Source organism: Staurois parvus, unplaced genomic scaffold, assembly GCF_062004578.1.
Source record: "Staurois parvus isolate SC_StPar_1 unplaced genomic scaffold, SC_StPar_1.0 ptg000737l, whole genome shotgun sequence".
Taxonomy (NCBI): Eukaryota; Metazoa; Chordata; class Amphibia; order Anura; family Ranidae; genus Staurois; species Staurois parvus.
The window spans coordinates 335778-353815 of NW_028318533.1; the positions used below are offsets into that span (position 1 = coordinate 335778).

At 41.8% G+C, this 18038-nt stretch overlaps 1 protein-coding gene across 1 annotated transcript in view; it reads left to right on the top strand.

Moving 5' to 3' along the window:
• LOC149445224 (alpha-2-macroglobulin-like protein 1) overlaps positions 1-17793 on the top strand; it is a 238295-nt gene extending 220502 nt beyond the window's left edge. The window contains exons 35-38 of the mRNA XM_089654069.1: positions 8198-8266; positions 8430-8532; positions 15070-15111; positions 17614-17793. Coding sequence (XP_089510195.1) covers positions 8198-8266; positions 8430-8532; positions 15070-15110 — 213 coding nt within the window. The 3' untranslated portion in view covers position 15111; positions 17614-17793. The remainder of the gene's footprint in view (positions 1-8197; positions 8267-8429; positions 8533-15069; positions 15112-17613) is intronic.
• Positions 17794-18038: the final 245 nt, after the last annotated feature.

Here is an 18038-nt window from a genome sequence, read left to right on the forward strand (position 1 = left end):
GAGAAGGATGAGAAGAAGGAGAAGGATGAGAAGTAGGAGAAGGAGAAGCAGAAGGAGAAGGATGAGAAGAAGGAGAAGGAGAAGGATGAGAAGATGGAGAAGGAGAAGGATGAGAAGAAGGAGAAGGAGAAGGATGAGAAGAAGGAGAAGGATGAGAAGAAGAAGGATGAGGAGAAGGAGAAGGATGAGAAGAAGGAGAAGGATGAGAAGAAGGAGAAGGATGAGAAGAAGGAGAAGGATGAGAAGAAGGAGAAGGATGAGAAGAAGGAGAAGGATGAGAAGAAGGAGAAGGATGAGAAGAAAGAGAAGGATGAGAAGAAGGAGAAGGATGAGAAGAAGGAGAAGGATGAGAATAAGGAGAAGGAGAAGCAGAAGGAGAAGGATGAGAAGAAGGAAAAGGAGAAGGATGAGAAGATGGAGAAGGATGAGAAGAAGGAGAAGGAGAAGGATGAGAAGAAGGAGAAGGATGAGAAGAAGGAGAAGGATGAGAAGAAGGAGAAGGATGAGAAGAAGGAGAAGGATGAGAAGAAGGAGAAGGATGAGAAGAAGGAGAAGGATGAGAAGAAGGAGAAGGATGAGAAGAAGGAGAAGGAGAAGGATGAGAAGAAGGAGAAGGATGAGAAGAAGGAGAAGGATGAGAAGAAGGAAAAGGAGAAGGATGAGAAGATGGAGAAGGATGAGAAGAAGGAGAAGGAGAAGGATGAGAAGAAGGAGAAGGATGAGAAGAAGGAGAAGGATGAGAAGAAAGAGAAGGATGAGAAGAAGGAGAAGGATGAGAAGAAGGAGAAGGATGAGAAGAAGGAGAAGGAGAAGGATGAGAAGAAGGAGAAGGATGAGAAGAAGGAGAAGGATGAGAAGAAGGAGAAGGATGAGAAGAAGGAGAAGGATGAGAATAAGGAGAAGGAGAAGCAGAAGGAGAAGGATGAGAAGAAGGAAAAGGAGAAGGATGAGAAGATGGAGAAGGAGAAGGATGAGAAGAAGGAGAAGGAGAAGGATGAGAAGAAGGAGAAGGAGAAGGATGAGAAGAAGGAGAAGGAGAAGGATGAGAAGAAGGAGAAGGATGAGAAGAGGGATGAGGAGAAGGATGAGAAGAAGGAGAAGGATGAGAAGAAGGAGAAGGATGAGAAGAAGGAGAAGGATGAGAAGAAGGAGAAGGATGAGAAGAAGGACAGTTCTGTGACAGTTTCTGTCTATTTCTGACAGTTCTGGGACATTCACTCCATACAGCGGTTTCAACCGCTGTATGGAGGGAATGTCCCAGAACTGTCAGAAATAGACTATTTCTGACAGTTCTGGGACATTCACTCCATACAGCGGTTTCAACCGCTGTATGGAGGGAATGTCATAGAACTGTCAGAAATAGACTATTTCTAACAGTTCTGGGACATTCCTTCCATACAGCGGTTGAAACATTGTATCTATTTGTTTCCATAAATGGATTCATTTATGGAAACAAATAGATACAATGTTTCAACCGCTGTATGGAAGGAATGTCCCAGAACTGTCATAAATAGTCTATTTCTGACAGTTCTATGACATTCCCTCCATACAGCGGTTTCAACCGCTGTATGGAGTGAATGTCCCATAACTGTTAGAAATAGACTATTTCTGACAGTTCTGGGACATTCACTCCATACAGCGGTTGAAACCGCTGTATGGAGGGAATGTCATAGAACTGTCAGAAATAGACTATTTCTAACAGTTCTGGGACATTCCTTCCATACAGCGGTTGAAACATTGTATCTATTTGTTTCCATAATTGGATCCATTTATGGAAACAAATAGATACAATGTTTCAACCGCTGTATGAAAGGAATGTCCCAGAACTGTCATTAATAGTCTATTTCTGACAGTTCTATGACATTCCCTCCATACAGCGGTTTCAACCGCTGTATGGAGTGAATGTCCCAGAACTGTCATAAATAGTCTATTTCTGACAGTTCTGAGACATTCACTCCATACAGCGGTTGAAACATTGTATCTATTTTTTTCCATAAATGACATTCTGCATATACACTTAGAGGAGCGCTGCAGATACACTTTTTGCCGGCTTGGAATTATTCTTATTTTCATCCTACTTCTTCTTCTTCTTCTTATGAGGATGAAGAAGAAGAAGTAGGATGAAAATAAGATTAATTCCAAGCCGGCAAAAAGTGTATCTGCAGCGCTCCTCTAAGTGTATTTGCAGAATGTCATTTATGGAAAAAAATAGATACAATGTTTCAACCGCTGTATGGAGTGAATGTCCCAGAACTGTCATAAATAGTCTATTTCTGACAGTTCTATGACATTCCCTCCATACAGCGGTTGAAACCGCTGTATGGAGTGAATGTCCCAAAACTGTCAGAAATAGTCTATTTCTGACAGTTATGGGACATTCCTTCCATACAGCGGTTGAAACATTGTATCTATTTGTTTCCATAAATGACATTCTGCAAATACACTTAGAGGAGCGCTGCAGATACACTTTTTGCCGGCTTGGAATTAATCTTATTTTCATCCTACTTCTTCTTCTTCTTCTTCTTCTTCATCCTCATCCTTATAAGAAGAAGAAGAGGATGAGGATGAAGAAGAAGAAGTAGGCAAAAAGTGTATCTGCAGCGCTCCTCTAAGTGTATCTGCAGAATGTCATTTATGGAAAAAAATAGATACAATGTTTCAACCGCTGTATGGAGTGAATGTCCCATAACTGTCAGAAATAGACTATTTCTGACAGTTCTGGGACATTCACTCCATACAGCGGTTTCAACCGCTGTATGGAGGGAATGTCATAGAACTGTCAGAAATAGACTATTTCTAACAGTTCTGGGACATTCCTTCCATACAGCGGTTGAAACATTGTATCTATTTGTTTCCATAAATGGATCCATTTATGGAAACAAATAGATACAATGTTTCAACCGCTGTATGGAAGGACAGTCCCAGAACTGTCATTAATAGTCTATTTCTGACAGTTCTATGACATTCCCTCCATACAGCGGTTGAAACCGCTGTATGGAGTGAATGTCCCAGAACTGTCAGAAATAGTCTATTTATGACAGTTATGGGACATTCACTCCATACAGCGGTTGAAACATTGTATCTATTTTTTTCCATAAATGACATTCTGCATATACACTTAGAGGAGCGCTGCAGATACACTTTTTGCCGGCTTGGAATTATTCTTATTTTCATCCTACTTCTTCTTCTTCTTCATCCTCATCCTCTTCTTCTTCTGAGGATGAGGATGAAGAAGAAGAAGAAGAAGTAGGATGAAAATAAGATTAATTCCAAGCCGGCAAAAAGTGTATGTGCAGAGCTCCTCTAAGTGTATGTGCAGAGCTCCTCTAAGTGTATCTGCAGAATAGAGGAACTCTGCACATACACTTTTTGCCGGCTTGGAATTATTCTTATTTTCATCCTACTTCTTCTTCTTCTTCTTATGAGGATGAGGATGAAGAAGAAGAAGTAGGATGAAAATAAGATTAATTCCAAGCTGGCAAAAAGTGTATCTGCAGCGCTCCTCTAAGTGTATTTGCAGAATGTCATTTATGGAAAAAAATAGATACAATGTTTCAACCGCTGTATGGAGTGAATGTCCCAGAACTGTCATAAATAGTCTATTTCTGACAGTTATGGGACATTCCCTCCATACAGCGGTTTCCGGCAAAAAGTGTATGTGCAGAGTTCCTCTATTCTGCAGATACACTTAGAGGAGCTCTGCAGATACACTTAGAGGAGCTCTGCACATACACTTAGAGGAGCTCTGCACATACACTTTTTGCCGGCTTGTAATTATTCTTATTTTCATCCTACTTCTTCTTCTTCTTCATCCTCATCCTCTTCTTCTTCTGAGGATGAGGATGAAGAAGAAGTAGGATGAAAATAAGATTAATTCCAAGCCGGCAAAAAGTGTATGTGCAGAGCTCCTCTAAGTGTATCTGCAGAGCTCCTCTAAGTGTATCTGCAGAATAGAGGAACTCTGCACATACACTTTTTGCCGGCTTGGAATTATTCTTCTTTTCATCCTACTTCCTTCTTCTTCTTCTTCTTCTTCTTCATCCTCATCCTCATCCTCAGAAGAAGAGGATGAGGATGAGGATGAAGAAGAAGAAGAAGAAGAAGTAGGATGAAAAGAGGAATAATTCCAAGCCGGCAAAAAGTGTATGTGCAGAGTTCCTCTATTTCTGACAGTTCTCTGACAGCTTCTTCACATGTACAGCGGTTGAAACATCTGTATCCTAAATGGAAACTAATAGATACAATGTTTCAACCGCTAAACATGTGTTCCTTCTGTCAGAGAACTGTCAGAAATAGCAGAGCTCACTGCAGGGACACTTTTGCCGGCTGATCGGGAAATGTTCGATTCGCGCACCCGAAGTAGGCAAAATTTCGGATTCGACGCGAATCGAATATTTCCTGAAATTCGACTCGAATTCCGGTTCGCCTGGTTCGATTCGCTCATCTCTAAGTATAATGGCCATAACAGGGAATATATTCCCACCTTTCCTAAGGAGTCATGTCCAGCCACAGTGAAAATGTATTTAAATTGGGTAACTTTATAGGTTTTGGTTAATACTGAAAAAGTTAAATATTGAAAACCGTATTCTCTGTAAATATTCCGTTCTTTCCCTTTTCACTGGCTGAGGCCAGGAGATGTCCTTCTGAAATGGGACATTTGTATTAAAGTGTTACTAAACCCAGGACCCTGCATTCACTCTATCTGGTCTCCCACAGTACACAGAACATGGAAATGGAATTATTTTAGTAAATATAAACTGCTAAATACCTTTTATCATCAGCAGTTAGAGCAGTCTTGTGACTTCTATCAGTGTCCAGCCAAGCACTGGTTAAAGTTTGTAGGAGGAGTTTTCTTTCTCCTCTAGGAGGATGTAAAACCCCTGACCTCTGTCTGGACAGTGCTGATTGGCCCTGTGCTGATCACATGCACTCAAAAAAACCTCTCTAGCAATACACAGTAAACTGCGCATGTGCATAAGGCCACGGGTTTGGTCTTTCTTATCAGGTGGACATTTGAACAAGAGGAGGGGCAGGGAAGTTAAAATCAAACCTTTTTACAAAATGCAGAAGATTAACCCCTTAGGTTCCACAGTGAGTATAACAAGCATGCTTTACTGCATATAGAGACTGATTTTACTGTTGTGGGTTTAGTAACACTTTAATTTCTTTGAGTATGGTGTGTTTCAGTGATCACACCAGGTGACCCCAACCTACAAATAACATTTAGATGTTGTACAGTGAAACAGACCAATTAAACCTTTCTGTGGATTCTTTTTAGAACAAGCTTTAAACCAGAACTCCCCAATATTAAACAGGATTTTAGCCTAACCTGTGAGATGTACATTACAGGACACAGGCTCTTTAAGTCTTAGGCAATTGGGTTATGCAGCTGCCTTCAGGGGATTGGATGACAAAGCTACAAGGACAGCCCTGTATAACCCCTTTCATTCCCAGCAAGCCAACGTGTTTTATCAAGCAGTAATAGCAGTGTCCTGATGTACACCAAGAAAAGGATTTTACAGGTAAAGTGAAAATCCTTGTTTCCTATTTGTACATTACAGGACATGGGCTCTTTAAGTCTTAGACTATTGGGACATCCCAAAGCAGTGCAACTGAAGGGTGGACAACACAGCAAACAAATGTCAACAGGCCCACATTGTAAATGGTTCAAGGAAGGACTTAAAGAAACTCTGACTGTGGTTTGAAGCACCTTACGAGAAAAACTGGCATTGGAGGAAATCTGAACATCTACTTAGTAAAACGTAATGTATACACAGAACACCAGGTGGCCACCTTGCAAATCTGAGAAACAAATGCTTAATGATGAAAAGCCCATGAGGTACTAACAGATCTGGTGGAATGTGATTTGACAGGAAAGGGTGGAGCTTTAACCTTTAAACCATACACTTGATTGATGAGATGCCTGAAATCAATGAAGTAAGAGGCAGGGTGTCCCCTACAGGGACTTTCAGGAATGATGAAGAGTGAATCTGACAGACAGACAGACAGACAGACAATCTAAAAGCATGTGTAGCCCAAAGACAGGCTTCAACATAAAGTACAATATCAGGACAGTGAAGAGAAATCTCCTTTAGGAGCAGGACATAGAGAGACAGAGCCAGGATGAGATCCCATGCAGCCACTGGAGAACACACGGGGCAACGATGGGAGCAATACCCTGTATAAATGTGTTCACCAAGGAATAGGAAGCAAGCGGTTTTTGGAAAAGAATGTCCAGAGCTGGAACCTGACCTGAGGGTACTTGAGGCCAAATGCTGGTCTGGACTGAAGAAATAGCAGAATTTCTCTCCTGCTGAAGTTCCTGGCATTGAAATTGCTGGCTTTGCCATTCAGAGCAGTGACCAGGAAACAGAATGGTAAGCCAGTCATTGCGACAGAAAATCTGGATGATCTGAGAAGGCTCACAGATAGACATGGTCAAGCTTCTGGCAGACTGAGTACCACATCTTCCTAAGTCAGTTTGGTGCAATGAGGACCAATGGCATAGCCTTAGTATTAATCCTGCAGTGCAGGTGAAGAAAGAGCTTCAGCTGGGGAAAGGCATAAAACTCATTCCACAGAGTCACCAGGGCATCCATCAAAAATAGCCCTAGAATCCCTAGTCCTGGAGACAAATCTGTCGAGTTTGTTTTAAACCTGGAAGCTAAGAGGTTTACGCCTGGCATCCCAAACTTGTGACAGAGCTTGAAACATTTCCAGGTGAAGGGACCATTCTCCAGAGTCTAGATGTTGACAACTGAGGAAGTCTGCCTGCCCATTTTCCATTCCTGGGATGTGCACAGCAGTTAGAGCTGGAACATGACAGTCTGCCCAAGTGGGGATGAGGTCTGCTTGTCTTTGAGCTATGTGATTCCTGGTGCCCCCCTGATGTGGCATTGCTGACTGAATTGTTGTCAGGTGACCTTGCAGCTCAGAGATCCAGAGGTCTTACTGAATCCAAGTCGAGTGACCCTGCACCTGTGTGGTCCAGCATAGAAAGGACAATTGAATTGCTCTGAGCTACAGATTATTGATCTCTACACCCCTACACCAATAGGTCACCCAGACCCCCTCCCCCTCATACAGGGAATGTGAGCAGAGAAGCAGCGAAGGAAAGTAGCTTCTGGGGACTGCTCACAGTCTGGTGTGGTGGAAGCTGATCATAGCGAGGAATAAAAACCATGTTGACAGATGTTGGACCCAAAAGGTAGAATAATAATGTTTAAAACCAAATTTTAGAGGCAGCTCTCTGTCATCCGGGGTATCTCTTGGGATCCTTGGAGTAGCCTGAAGAGTGTAGAAGGGATAAGCATGCCACAGATCTAATGTAAGTCCAGTAAATCTTATATTGTGTATGACAAGAAGTCAGAAGAGAAACCCATGTGTTTGGGGAGCTCAAAACCTTCATCAGGGCTTATATGCTGGCAGTAATGGAAGAGAATACTGATCAACAAACTGCAAAATAAATGAATAAGATGATACTAATTTTGGCTACCAGTAAGGGTAGTATTACAGCTTAAGTCCTCTACCGCTAGACTTAAAGTGGAAGTGTAGTCAGAAAATGAAGCCCTGCTAGATCAGTTCAGGCTAGACCCTTTTGCAGGTATAGCTACTGCATGTAAAACATTAAAAATAAGTGCTTATACTGTTTAAAATCCAATAATTCACTGTCCCACATTGTTCGGCACATGCTCAGTTTCTGTCTTTTGTTAGGCACTGTGCCGAAAATCAGAACCACTAGAGGCCAATTTGCAGACAGCATAAAGATTTACTGCTGCGCAAGGGTTCTGGGCTTCAGCAAAATGGCAGAAACAGGAACAATGCTGGAGGCAATTTACAACACACACTAATTTTGGTAGCATAATTAGTCATGTGGAATGCTAAGGAACATTATTTTTTTATCAAGTTGTTATGGGTAAGGTTCAACTTTAACCCTAGCAAGGTGGGGTGGAGGCGGGAACTTCAAGGGTAAATTTTGCTGCTGCCTAGAATGAGGATTTTAATTTTCCTCTATAGCAGGGGTAAAGACAAAGATGTAGAAATGCCATGATTTGTCACCATGGTGTTTATGCTCAATCTATGTAATATATGTTTTATTTTAAGATGACCAATTTCACAAATATATGCAATAAAAAAGGAAAAACTTTAAAAAGTCCATTAGTTTCCCAATAAATATGGAATACTTGTACCTTTACAGATAAAGAAAGACTCGGATGTGAAGCGGGTGGAAGTCAAGGATGATTTGATTGTTATCTATTGGGAAAAGGTAGGACACAGAACAGTGACCAAGTAACTTTACCTACTGATCATAGAAGTTGAATGTCTCTCTTTTTAATGTGGCCCTAATGGATCCACACGTAGATATACCACTTTTGTCCTTGTGCAGTGCTATGTAAGACTTTGGTGTTAATTCTCTTATCTCTGAGTAGATCACATCAGACCACGAGACTCTGGAAATTTTCTTTAAGCGCTCAGTCCAGGTGACCGGGCTGAAACCCGCCTATGTTAAGATCTTCGACTACTACATGCCTGGTAATGTGACTTCTAAATGTCTGTCTGCTACACCCTCCCCCCATAACACATCGTGTTACTTTATGTTGAAGCAACATTGCCCCATATGGAGTGTTATAGATCAGAATAGAATATTGTGAAAATAATTTTTATTGATAATTGTTATTACTGGCTTCCACTTTCTGTCTACATGCACAACAGCAATTATTATACAGGAGTTATATAGCGCCAACAGTTTGCTCAGCGCTTTACAATATAACAGGAGACAATACAGCAACAATACAGTTCAATACAAGAGGGATAGGAGGGCCCTGCTCCTTGGAGCTTACAATCTAGGAGGAATAGCCACATGCCATTTCCCATGGCGGTTTCGAGTTGCTGATGGTGCCAACAGTGAACCATGATACATGGTGTGTCACATTGTAACATGAAGTGCCTGAACAAGGACTCCCATGGCAGTACCAGCAGGGATTTTTTAAACTTAACTCCATGAGTGATACTATTGCATACTTAAACTGGTCCACACTGGTCCAGCTTGCAAATTTCAAGACTGATGGGCTGCTGGGGAAGCTGACAATCTCTGTACAGCGATACGACAGTGATAGTTGTGATCTTCTGGATCACGATTGGATGAAGTGAAGAGTGGATATGGCATCACAATGCCCACCTTGACCAAAGAATGTCTTGTATTCACTGAAAAAAATATGAGTACTATTGTAGGCAGGTACAATCTACTTTCTCCACTGCGGGTGGCACGCAACTGCATTGCAGTTTGAAGGGAAGTCAGGAGGAACATGGTTCCTCTATGGTTTTCTGGATCACTGGGGGAGCTATTTGATTGAATGCTGCTGCCCCACGTGACTCTGGTGGCCATCTTGGGTCAGGCCGAGTTTATTTGAGACCCTGGCTCCAGGGCTTGGTGTGCGATTAGTGTAGGGACAGGTCACCCATCTGTCAGGGACAATATTAGCGGCAGGGAGAGGTTTCAGATGAGTAGCGAAAGAGTAGGGACAAATTGTCTTTCTTGAATGCCTCTACATGTGGGCCTGGTCCTGGCCATTCCATTCCTTGAGACAGACACTGTCGATGCACCCAAGACCTACTGTTTCACTCTTCACCGCAACATTCCATGAGTGTGCCCAGTCAGGTTGTCCTCCCACAGTTTGCTAAACTTTAAAGTCAATACAGTTCTGTTTCTGTAACTGGACTCTGCGTGTTCACTGCTGTCGCACCATGCTGCACCTCCCCACATTGGGAATGGTGGCAGTGTTGACTGAGCAACCTACTGTGGTAAGTGGGCAGAGAACAATATGCTCATATAGAAACCAACAAGCAGGGCTGCTGTTAGAAACCACAGGGCTCCATACAGCCAACCTGACAGGGTCCCCTTAAAAAAAAAAAACAACAACAACACAGTTTACTATGCTTCAGTTATGAATGAACAGAGTTGGTGATCAGTACCAATATGTTCATTCAGGAAAGGAAGGGGCTGGTTAATGTGACATATTTATCAGGCTCTTCCCCCACTCTCCATCCTGAAGGATTCTATTGTGTTCTTGCAGCTGCCAGTGGGAAGGAGAGAAGGGAAGCCGGAACTGTGGGGGCCCTGGCAGCTGGGTGAAATACAGGTGAAACTCGAAAAATTAGAATATCGTGCAAAAGTTCATTTATTTCAGTAATGCAACTTAAAAGGTGAAACTAATATATGAGATAAACTCATTACATGCAAAGCAAGATAGTTCAAGCCGTGATTTGTCATAATTGTGATGATTATGGCTTACAGCTCATGAAAACCCCAAATCCACAATCTCAGAAAATTAGAATATTACATGCAATCAATAAAACAAGGATTGTACATAGAATAATATAGGACCTCTGAAAAGTATAAGCATGCATATGTACTCAGTACTTGGTTTGGGCCCCTTTTGCGGCAATTACTGCCTCAATGCGGCATGGCATGGAAGCTATCAGCCTGTGGCACTGCTGAGGTGTTATGGAAGACCAGGATGCTTCAATAGCGGCCTTCAGCTCTTCTGCATTGTTCGGTCTCATGTCTCTCATCTTTCTCTTGGCAATGCCCCATAGATTCTCTGTGGGGTTCAGGTCAGGCAAGTTTGCTGGCCAATCAAGCACAGTAATCCCACGGTCGTTGAACCAGGTTTTGGTGCTTTTGGCAGTGTGGGCAGGTGCCAGGTCCTGCTGGAAAATGAAGTCAGCATCCCCATAAAGCTTGTCTGCAGAAGGAAGCATGAAGTGCTCCAAAATCTCCTGGTAGACGGCTGCGTTGACCCTGGACTTAATGAAGCACAGTGGACCAACACCAGCAGATGACATGGCTCCCCAAATCAACACAGACTGTGGAAACTTCACACTGGACTTCAAGCATCTTGCAGTGTGTGCCTCTCCATTCTTCCTCCATACTCTGGGTCCTTGGTTTCCAAATGAGATGCAAAAGTTGCTCTCTTAAGAAAAGAGGACTTTGGACCACTGAGCAACAGACCGGGTCTGTTTTTCTTTAGCCCAGGTAAGAGGCTTCTGATGTTGTTTGTTGTTCAGGAGCGGCTTGACAAGAGCAATACAACATTTGAATCCCATGTCCAGGATCCGTCTGTGTGTGGTGGCTCTTGATGCACTGACTCCAGCCTCAGTCCACTCCTTGTGAAAGTCCCCAACACTTTTGAATGGCCTTTTCCTGACAATCCTCTTCAGGCTGTGGTCATCCCTGCTGCTTGTGAACTTTGTGAACATCCAACTTCTTTTGCAATTACCTTTTTGAGGCTTTCCCTCCTTATGGAGGGTGTAAGTGATGGTTTTCTGCACAACTGTCAAGTCAGCAGTCTTTCCCATGATTGTGATTCCTACTGAACCAGACTGAGAGACCATTTAAAGCCTCAGGAACTCTTTGCAGGTATTATGGCTTAGTTAGCTGATTAAAGTGGGACACTTTGAGCCTAGAATATTGCACCTTTTCACAATATTCTAATTTTCTGAGATTGTGGATTTGGGGTTTTCATGAGCTGTAAGCCATAATCATCACAATTATGACAAATCACGGCTTGAACTATCTTGCTTTGCATGTAATGAGTCTATCTCATATATTAGTTTCACCTTTTAAGTTGCATTACTGAAATAAATAAACTTTTGCACAATATTCTAAGTTTTCGAGTTTCACCTGTAGATGTGCACAGGGAGGGTGATCGGCAACCAATCCCCTATATGGCTCTTGAGAGGGAGAGAAGAAGAATCCAGCTTTCAGATGTTGCTGAGAGAGCCATACAGGGCATCGGTTCCAGTAATTCAACCCCCCCCCCCCACCACCACTGTGCTGATCACCCTCCCTGCCCACATCCAATTCACCCAGCTGCCTGGGCCGTCCTGCTGGCCTGGGCCCCGTACAGGAGGATTGGTGGTACCCCCTTATCCACAGCCCTGCCAACAGGAGCCGGATGATCAGGGCGATCACTGTAGTATTAATGACTACTACAGTGATTGTCAGCTTCCCCAGAAGCCCATCAACTATGAGATATGCAGACTTACATTGCGCGAAAACTGGATCATCAATAAGTATGCAATAAAAGCTGCCGATTTAACCACTTGTCCTCCAGAGTATTTACCCCCCTTCCTGACCAGGCCATTTTTTGCGATACGGCACTGCGTTACTTTAACTGACAATTCGCGGTCATGCAACGCTGCACCAAATGACATTTTTGTCCCTTTTTCCCACAAATGGAGCTTTCGTTTGGTGGCATTTGAAAGCCTCTGCACTTTCTATTTTCTGCACTATAAACAAAAAAAGACCGACAATTTTGGAAAAAAAACAATATTTTTGACTTTTTGCTAAAAAACATATCCAGTAAAAACATTTAAAAAATGAAATTTCGTCATAAATTTAGGCCATAATGTATTCTGCTCCATGTCTTTGATAAAAAAAAAATCCCAATACCTGTATATGAATTGGTTTACGTGAAAGTTATAGCATTTACAAATGGTGGTATATATACTGTAATTTTATTTTATTTTTTTTTTATACTAGTATTGGCGGTGATCAGCGACTTATAGAGGGACTGCAGCAGGCATTCTAACACTGGGGGGGACTGACTAACTGCCACTAACATCCTCAGTGACATTAATACAGTGATCAGTGCTAATAAAAAGCACTGACACTGTACTAATGACACTGGGCAGGAAGGGGTTAACATCTGGGGCCATCAAAGGGTTAACTGTGTGCTGTTTTACTGTGTAACCATGTTGCTGTGTATTGCTCTACTATGCAGAGCAATACAAAGCAGCATGCTGGTGCTGACAGGGGAGAGATTGGTATTGTTTACATACAGACCTCTCCCCTCTCAGTGTTCCTTGGCGATTGCCGGGTGCCGGTGGGGAATCTCTGGCCGGGAGCTAGTGATGGTGATGCAGGTAGGACATGAGCGTGCCCCTTACCCAGAAATACAAAATCATGTATGTATGTGTGTATATGCATATATACAGTCAGGTCCATAAATATTGGGACATCAACACAATTCTAACATTTTTGGCTCTATACACCACCACAATGGATTTGACATGAAACTAACAAGATGTGCTTTAACTACAGACTGTCAGCTTTAATTTGAGGGTATTTACATCCAAATCAGGTGAACGGTGTAGGAATTACAACAGTTTGCATATGTGCCACCCACTTGTTAAGGGACCAAAAGTAATGGGACAGAATAATAATCATAAATCAAACTTTCACGTTTTAATACTTGGTTGCAAATCTTTTGCAGTCAATTACAGCCTGAAGTCTGGAACGCATAGACATCACCAGACGCTGGGTTTCATCCCTGGTGATGCTCTGCCAGGCCTCTACGGCAACTGTCTTCAGTTCCTGCTTGTTCTTGGGGCATTTTCCCTTCAGCTTTGTCTTCAGCAAGTGAAATGCATGCTCAATCGGATTCAGGTCAGGTGATGGACTTGGCCATTGCATAACATTCCACTTCTTTCCCTTAAAAAACTCTTTGTTTACTTTTGCAGTATGCTTTGGGTCATTGTCCATCTGCACTGTGAAGTGGCGTCCAATGAGTTGTGAAGCATTTGGCTGAATATGAGCAGATAATATTCCCGAAACACTTCAGAATTCATCCTGCTGCTTTTGTCAGCAGTCACATCATCAATAAATACAAGAGAACCAGTTACACTGGCAGCCATACATGCCCACACCATGACACTACCACCACCATGCTTCACTGATGAGGTGGTATGCTTAGGATCATGAGCAGTTCCTTTCCTTCTCCATACTCTTCTCTTCCCATCACTCTGATACAAGTTGATCTTGGTCTCATCTGTCCATAGGATGTTGTTCCAGAACTGTGAAGGCTTTTTTAGATGTCTTTTGGCAAACTCTAATCTGGCCTTCCTGTTTTTGAGGCTCACCAATGGTTTACATCTTGTGGTGAACCCTCTGTATTCACTCTGGTGAAGTCTTCTCTTGATTGTTGACTTTGACACACATACACCTACCTCCTGGAGAGTGTTCTTGATCTGGCCAACTGTTGTGAAGGGTGTTTTCTTCACCAGGGAAAGAACTCTTCGGTCATCCACCACAGTTGTTTTCCATGGTCTTCCGGGTCTTTTGGTTTCACTGAGCTCACCGGTGCGTTCCTTCTTTTTAAGAATGTTCCAAACAGTTGTTTTTGCCACGCCTAATGTTTTTGCTATCTCTCTGATGGGTTTGTTGTGTTTTTTCAGCCTAATGATGGCTTGCTTCACTGATAGTGACAGCTCTTTGGATCTCATCTTGAGAGTTGACAGCAACAGATTCCAAATGCAAATAGCACACTTGAAATGAACTCTGGACCTTTTATCTGCTCATTGTAGTTGGGATAATGAGGGAATAACACACACCTGGCCATAGAACAGCTGAGAAACCAATTGTCCCATTACTTTTGGTCCCTTAACAAGTGGGTGGCACATATGCAAACTGTTGTAATTCCTACACCGTTCACCTGATTTGGATGTAAATACCCTCACATTAAAGCTGACAGTATGCAGTTAAAGCACATCTTGTTTGTTTTATTTCAAATCCATTGTGGTGGTGTATAGAGCCAAAAATGTTAGAATTGTGTCGATGTCCCAATATTTATGGACCTGACTGTATATATATATATATATATATATATATATATATATATATATATATATATGTGTGATTTTGCGTAGCCCTGCTGCCCTGTAGCGGTAGTTCTGCTATGGGACGGTCGGGAAGCGGTTTTAAAATATTGAAAATTACTTTTGAAGTGACATTAGTATGTTAAAGCTCATATGAGATTTTGGTGATTGGGTTCATATCTACTTTGACAAAATAACCATGATGAAGTCATTTCCTTACATATCTGGGTCTAGACAGAAATGGTTGACCATGTTAGGCCATGAGGAAACCATGTATAAACTAACATAAAGATGGAATAGAAGGCATGATTTTTTTTTTTTTTTACAAAATAGGAAAAAAAAGATAATATTCAAGAATTTTTTTGCACTTTATTACATTGGTATGACGTGTTTCTTATTGTGCCATTGCAGAGGAATCGAACACGGTGTGTTATCTGATTGAGTGCCAGTGAGGTGAGTGTACACCCCGGATTCTGCATCTCCTACGCATTATGTCTCTATATGTATGTATGTGCCTGCAGAATATAAGGCCTCATGCACATTGGGCTTTAAAAAACACCACTTTTACAGACGGTTGGCATTTTTTTAAGTCTCTGAGCCCGGGTTCACACCAAAGTGGTGCAGGAAACGCTGCAAATCCTGTGCATTTGCTGAACCACATTGCAATCGCATCACGTTCATGCAATCTGGTGCTGGTGTCAATGATAAATTAATGACTCCCAAAAACAAAAAATCGCAAAACGCGCTCGCCAGATATCGCATCACATGGGTGAGAACACCCATGCGATGTGATTCAGGGTGGGATTTAACCACTTCAAGTCTGGACACTTTCACCCCCTTCCTGTCCAGGCCAATTTTCAGCTTTCAGTGCTGTCACACTTTGAATGACAATTGCGCGGTCATGCAACACTGTACCCATATGAATTTTTTAGCATTTTTTGAGACCGATAAAGCTTTATTTTGGTGGTATTTATTCACCACTGGGATTTTTAATTTGTTTGCTATATAAATGAAAAAGTCCCAAAATTTTGAAAAAAAGTGTTTTTCTTATAAGATTTTGCACATAAATAATCGTTCTTCATAAATCTTGGTCAAAATTTATTCAGTTATCTTCTTCATAAATCTTGGCCAAAATTTATTCAGTTATCTTTTTAGTAAAAAAAATAACCCAAATTAGTTTATAATCAAAAATTATAATTTTTTTAAAACATTTTTTTTCATTTTTATATTATTATTTATGTTTTTTTAAACATACTGTCACCCTAGCAGTACAGTGTCACCATAGTGACACTGTACTACTTGTGGGGGGTGATGAAGATTTTTTTTTTTTTTACACTGATTGCTTTCACACCCATAAAGGCTGTAAAAGCAATCATTTCTCCTTCTCTTTGGCTGCATTCTTGCAGCCATTCAGAAATATTGTGAGAGCTGTGATTGGTCACAGCTTGTCACATGGTACAAGGCTGTTGTGAATAGTCTTGTACCATGTGACCTCTGTGATCATTCACAGATTTCACACGTAGTAAGCAATGATGTCAGGAAGTGTCATCTTGCTTACTACTATTCATGTGATCACTGATTGGCCAATCAGAGATCACATGAATGGGGACCTCACACAGAGGTCTTGTAGAGCGATCTGTGTTCTGCTGTGTCCGCACAGGCTGTGAATGTTTATAAACGGCAACCCGCTCCTGCACTGCTCCCATCCGGCTGTTTAAGTACATGGGCAAGACTGGAAATGGTTAAAGAAGGGTCCTGCACCTTTTTGGCTCAAATTGAACCGCACACACATTTGCATATAATTCACACAAGAATGCAGTGCGATTCCTGTGCGAATTGCATGCAGTGTCCCACACCACATAGTGTGAACCTGGGCTGAATGTGCTTGCATCAGTCTGAACTGTGGTTTAAGGGCATGCCAGCCTACTTTTATTGAAAAACAAAACTAAAAGTTCATAAAAATCAACTTGCAGTGCAGTGTGCATGGGATGTGTTGGACCGTAGGCCTGGTTCACACCTATGCAGTTTGCGTTTTGTCGGTTTTTGCAAAGCTTTTTACATTTTTACACACGTTTTTGATGTGTTTTGCATTTGTTATGCTTTTTTTGGCCAATTTCTTGCTGGGCAGATTAAAAATGCAAAACGCAACGGTGTCAAAAACGCATCAAAAATGCACTACATGCGTATTCTGTGGCATCTCCATTAAAGTCTATTGAACCAAAATCGCAGTGCCTCTAAAAAAAATTCTCGACCTTTTCCAAAATCCCAGCAGCTGAAAAAAGCATAGATGTGAACTTGTCGCATAGGAAACCGTGTTAAATGGACTGTAGTGTGTTTCTGTGAAAAGCATTAAAAAAGGTGTGAACCAGGTCATAGAAGACCTAAACAGTTACTTGTGTGTTCAAATTCTGAACCTACCATCTGAATGTTGCAGCAACCAGTCTGCCCATTCTCCTCTGATCTCTGACATCAACAATGCATTTCTGTCCACACGATTGCCGCTCACTGGACATTTTCTAATTTTTGGACCATTCTCTGTAAACCCTAGAGATGGTGGTGCGTGAAAATCCCAGTAGATCAGCAGTTTTTGAAATACTCAGACCAGCCCGTCTGACACCAACAACCATGCCACGTTCAAAGTCACTTCAATCCCCTTTCTTCCCCATTCTGACATTTGGTTTGAACTTCAGCAAATCATCTTCACCACATCTAGATGCCTAAATGCATTGAGTTGCTGCCATGTGATTGGCTGATTAGCAATTTGTGTTAACAAGCAATTGAACAAGTGTACCTAATAAAGTGGCCGGTGAGTGTATAGGCAGGTAAAAAGGTAAGCAGCATTTTTTTTAAGTTATACTACAGAAATTATAACAAATATAGAGTATGTGTTATCCCAATTTGGTTGCAAAAGCAGAATACAAAACATTTCTAATATTTTTCTTAAATCTTTTCCAGAGATAATGACAAAATGCACCTTCCTTCCAACTTGTGATTCCTGCAGATCATCACAGCCTCCTGCAGAGCATTCATTGTCCTGTGTTCTGCTGCTGGATTGTGCACGTGTACATTGCATGGTGCTATGACTTTGTCTCCTGACTGTGTGTTTCTAATTGAATAAAATTGATATAGCTATAATCCTGGGACTCCAGTCTGGTGTATATGGGGAAGGGGGTGGGATGGCTGCTGGCATTATACACATTTCTTTTAGCACAGATAACATGACTGGTAAAATACATTGTGATACTTTTATAATGTGATGCATAGGGTTTCTAACCTCTTCTGCAAGCAACACCGATCCACTGTTACCTTGCTGAAAGTCCAAAGTACAACATGCCATATTGTTCTGTCTCTCCAATCTAAGCATTGAAAGTGTGATCTCT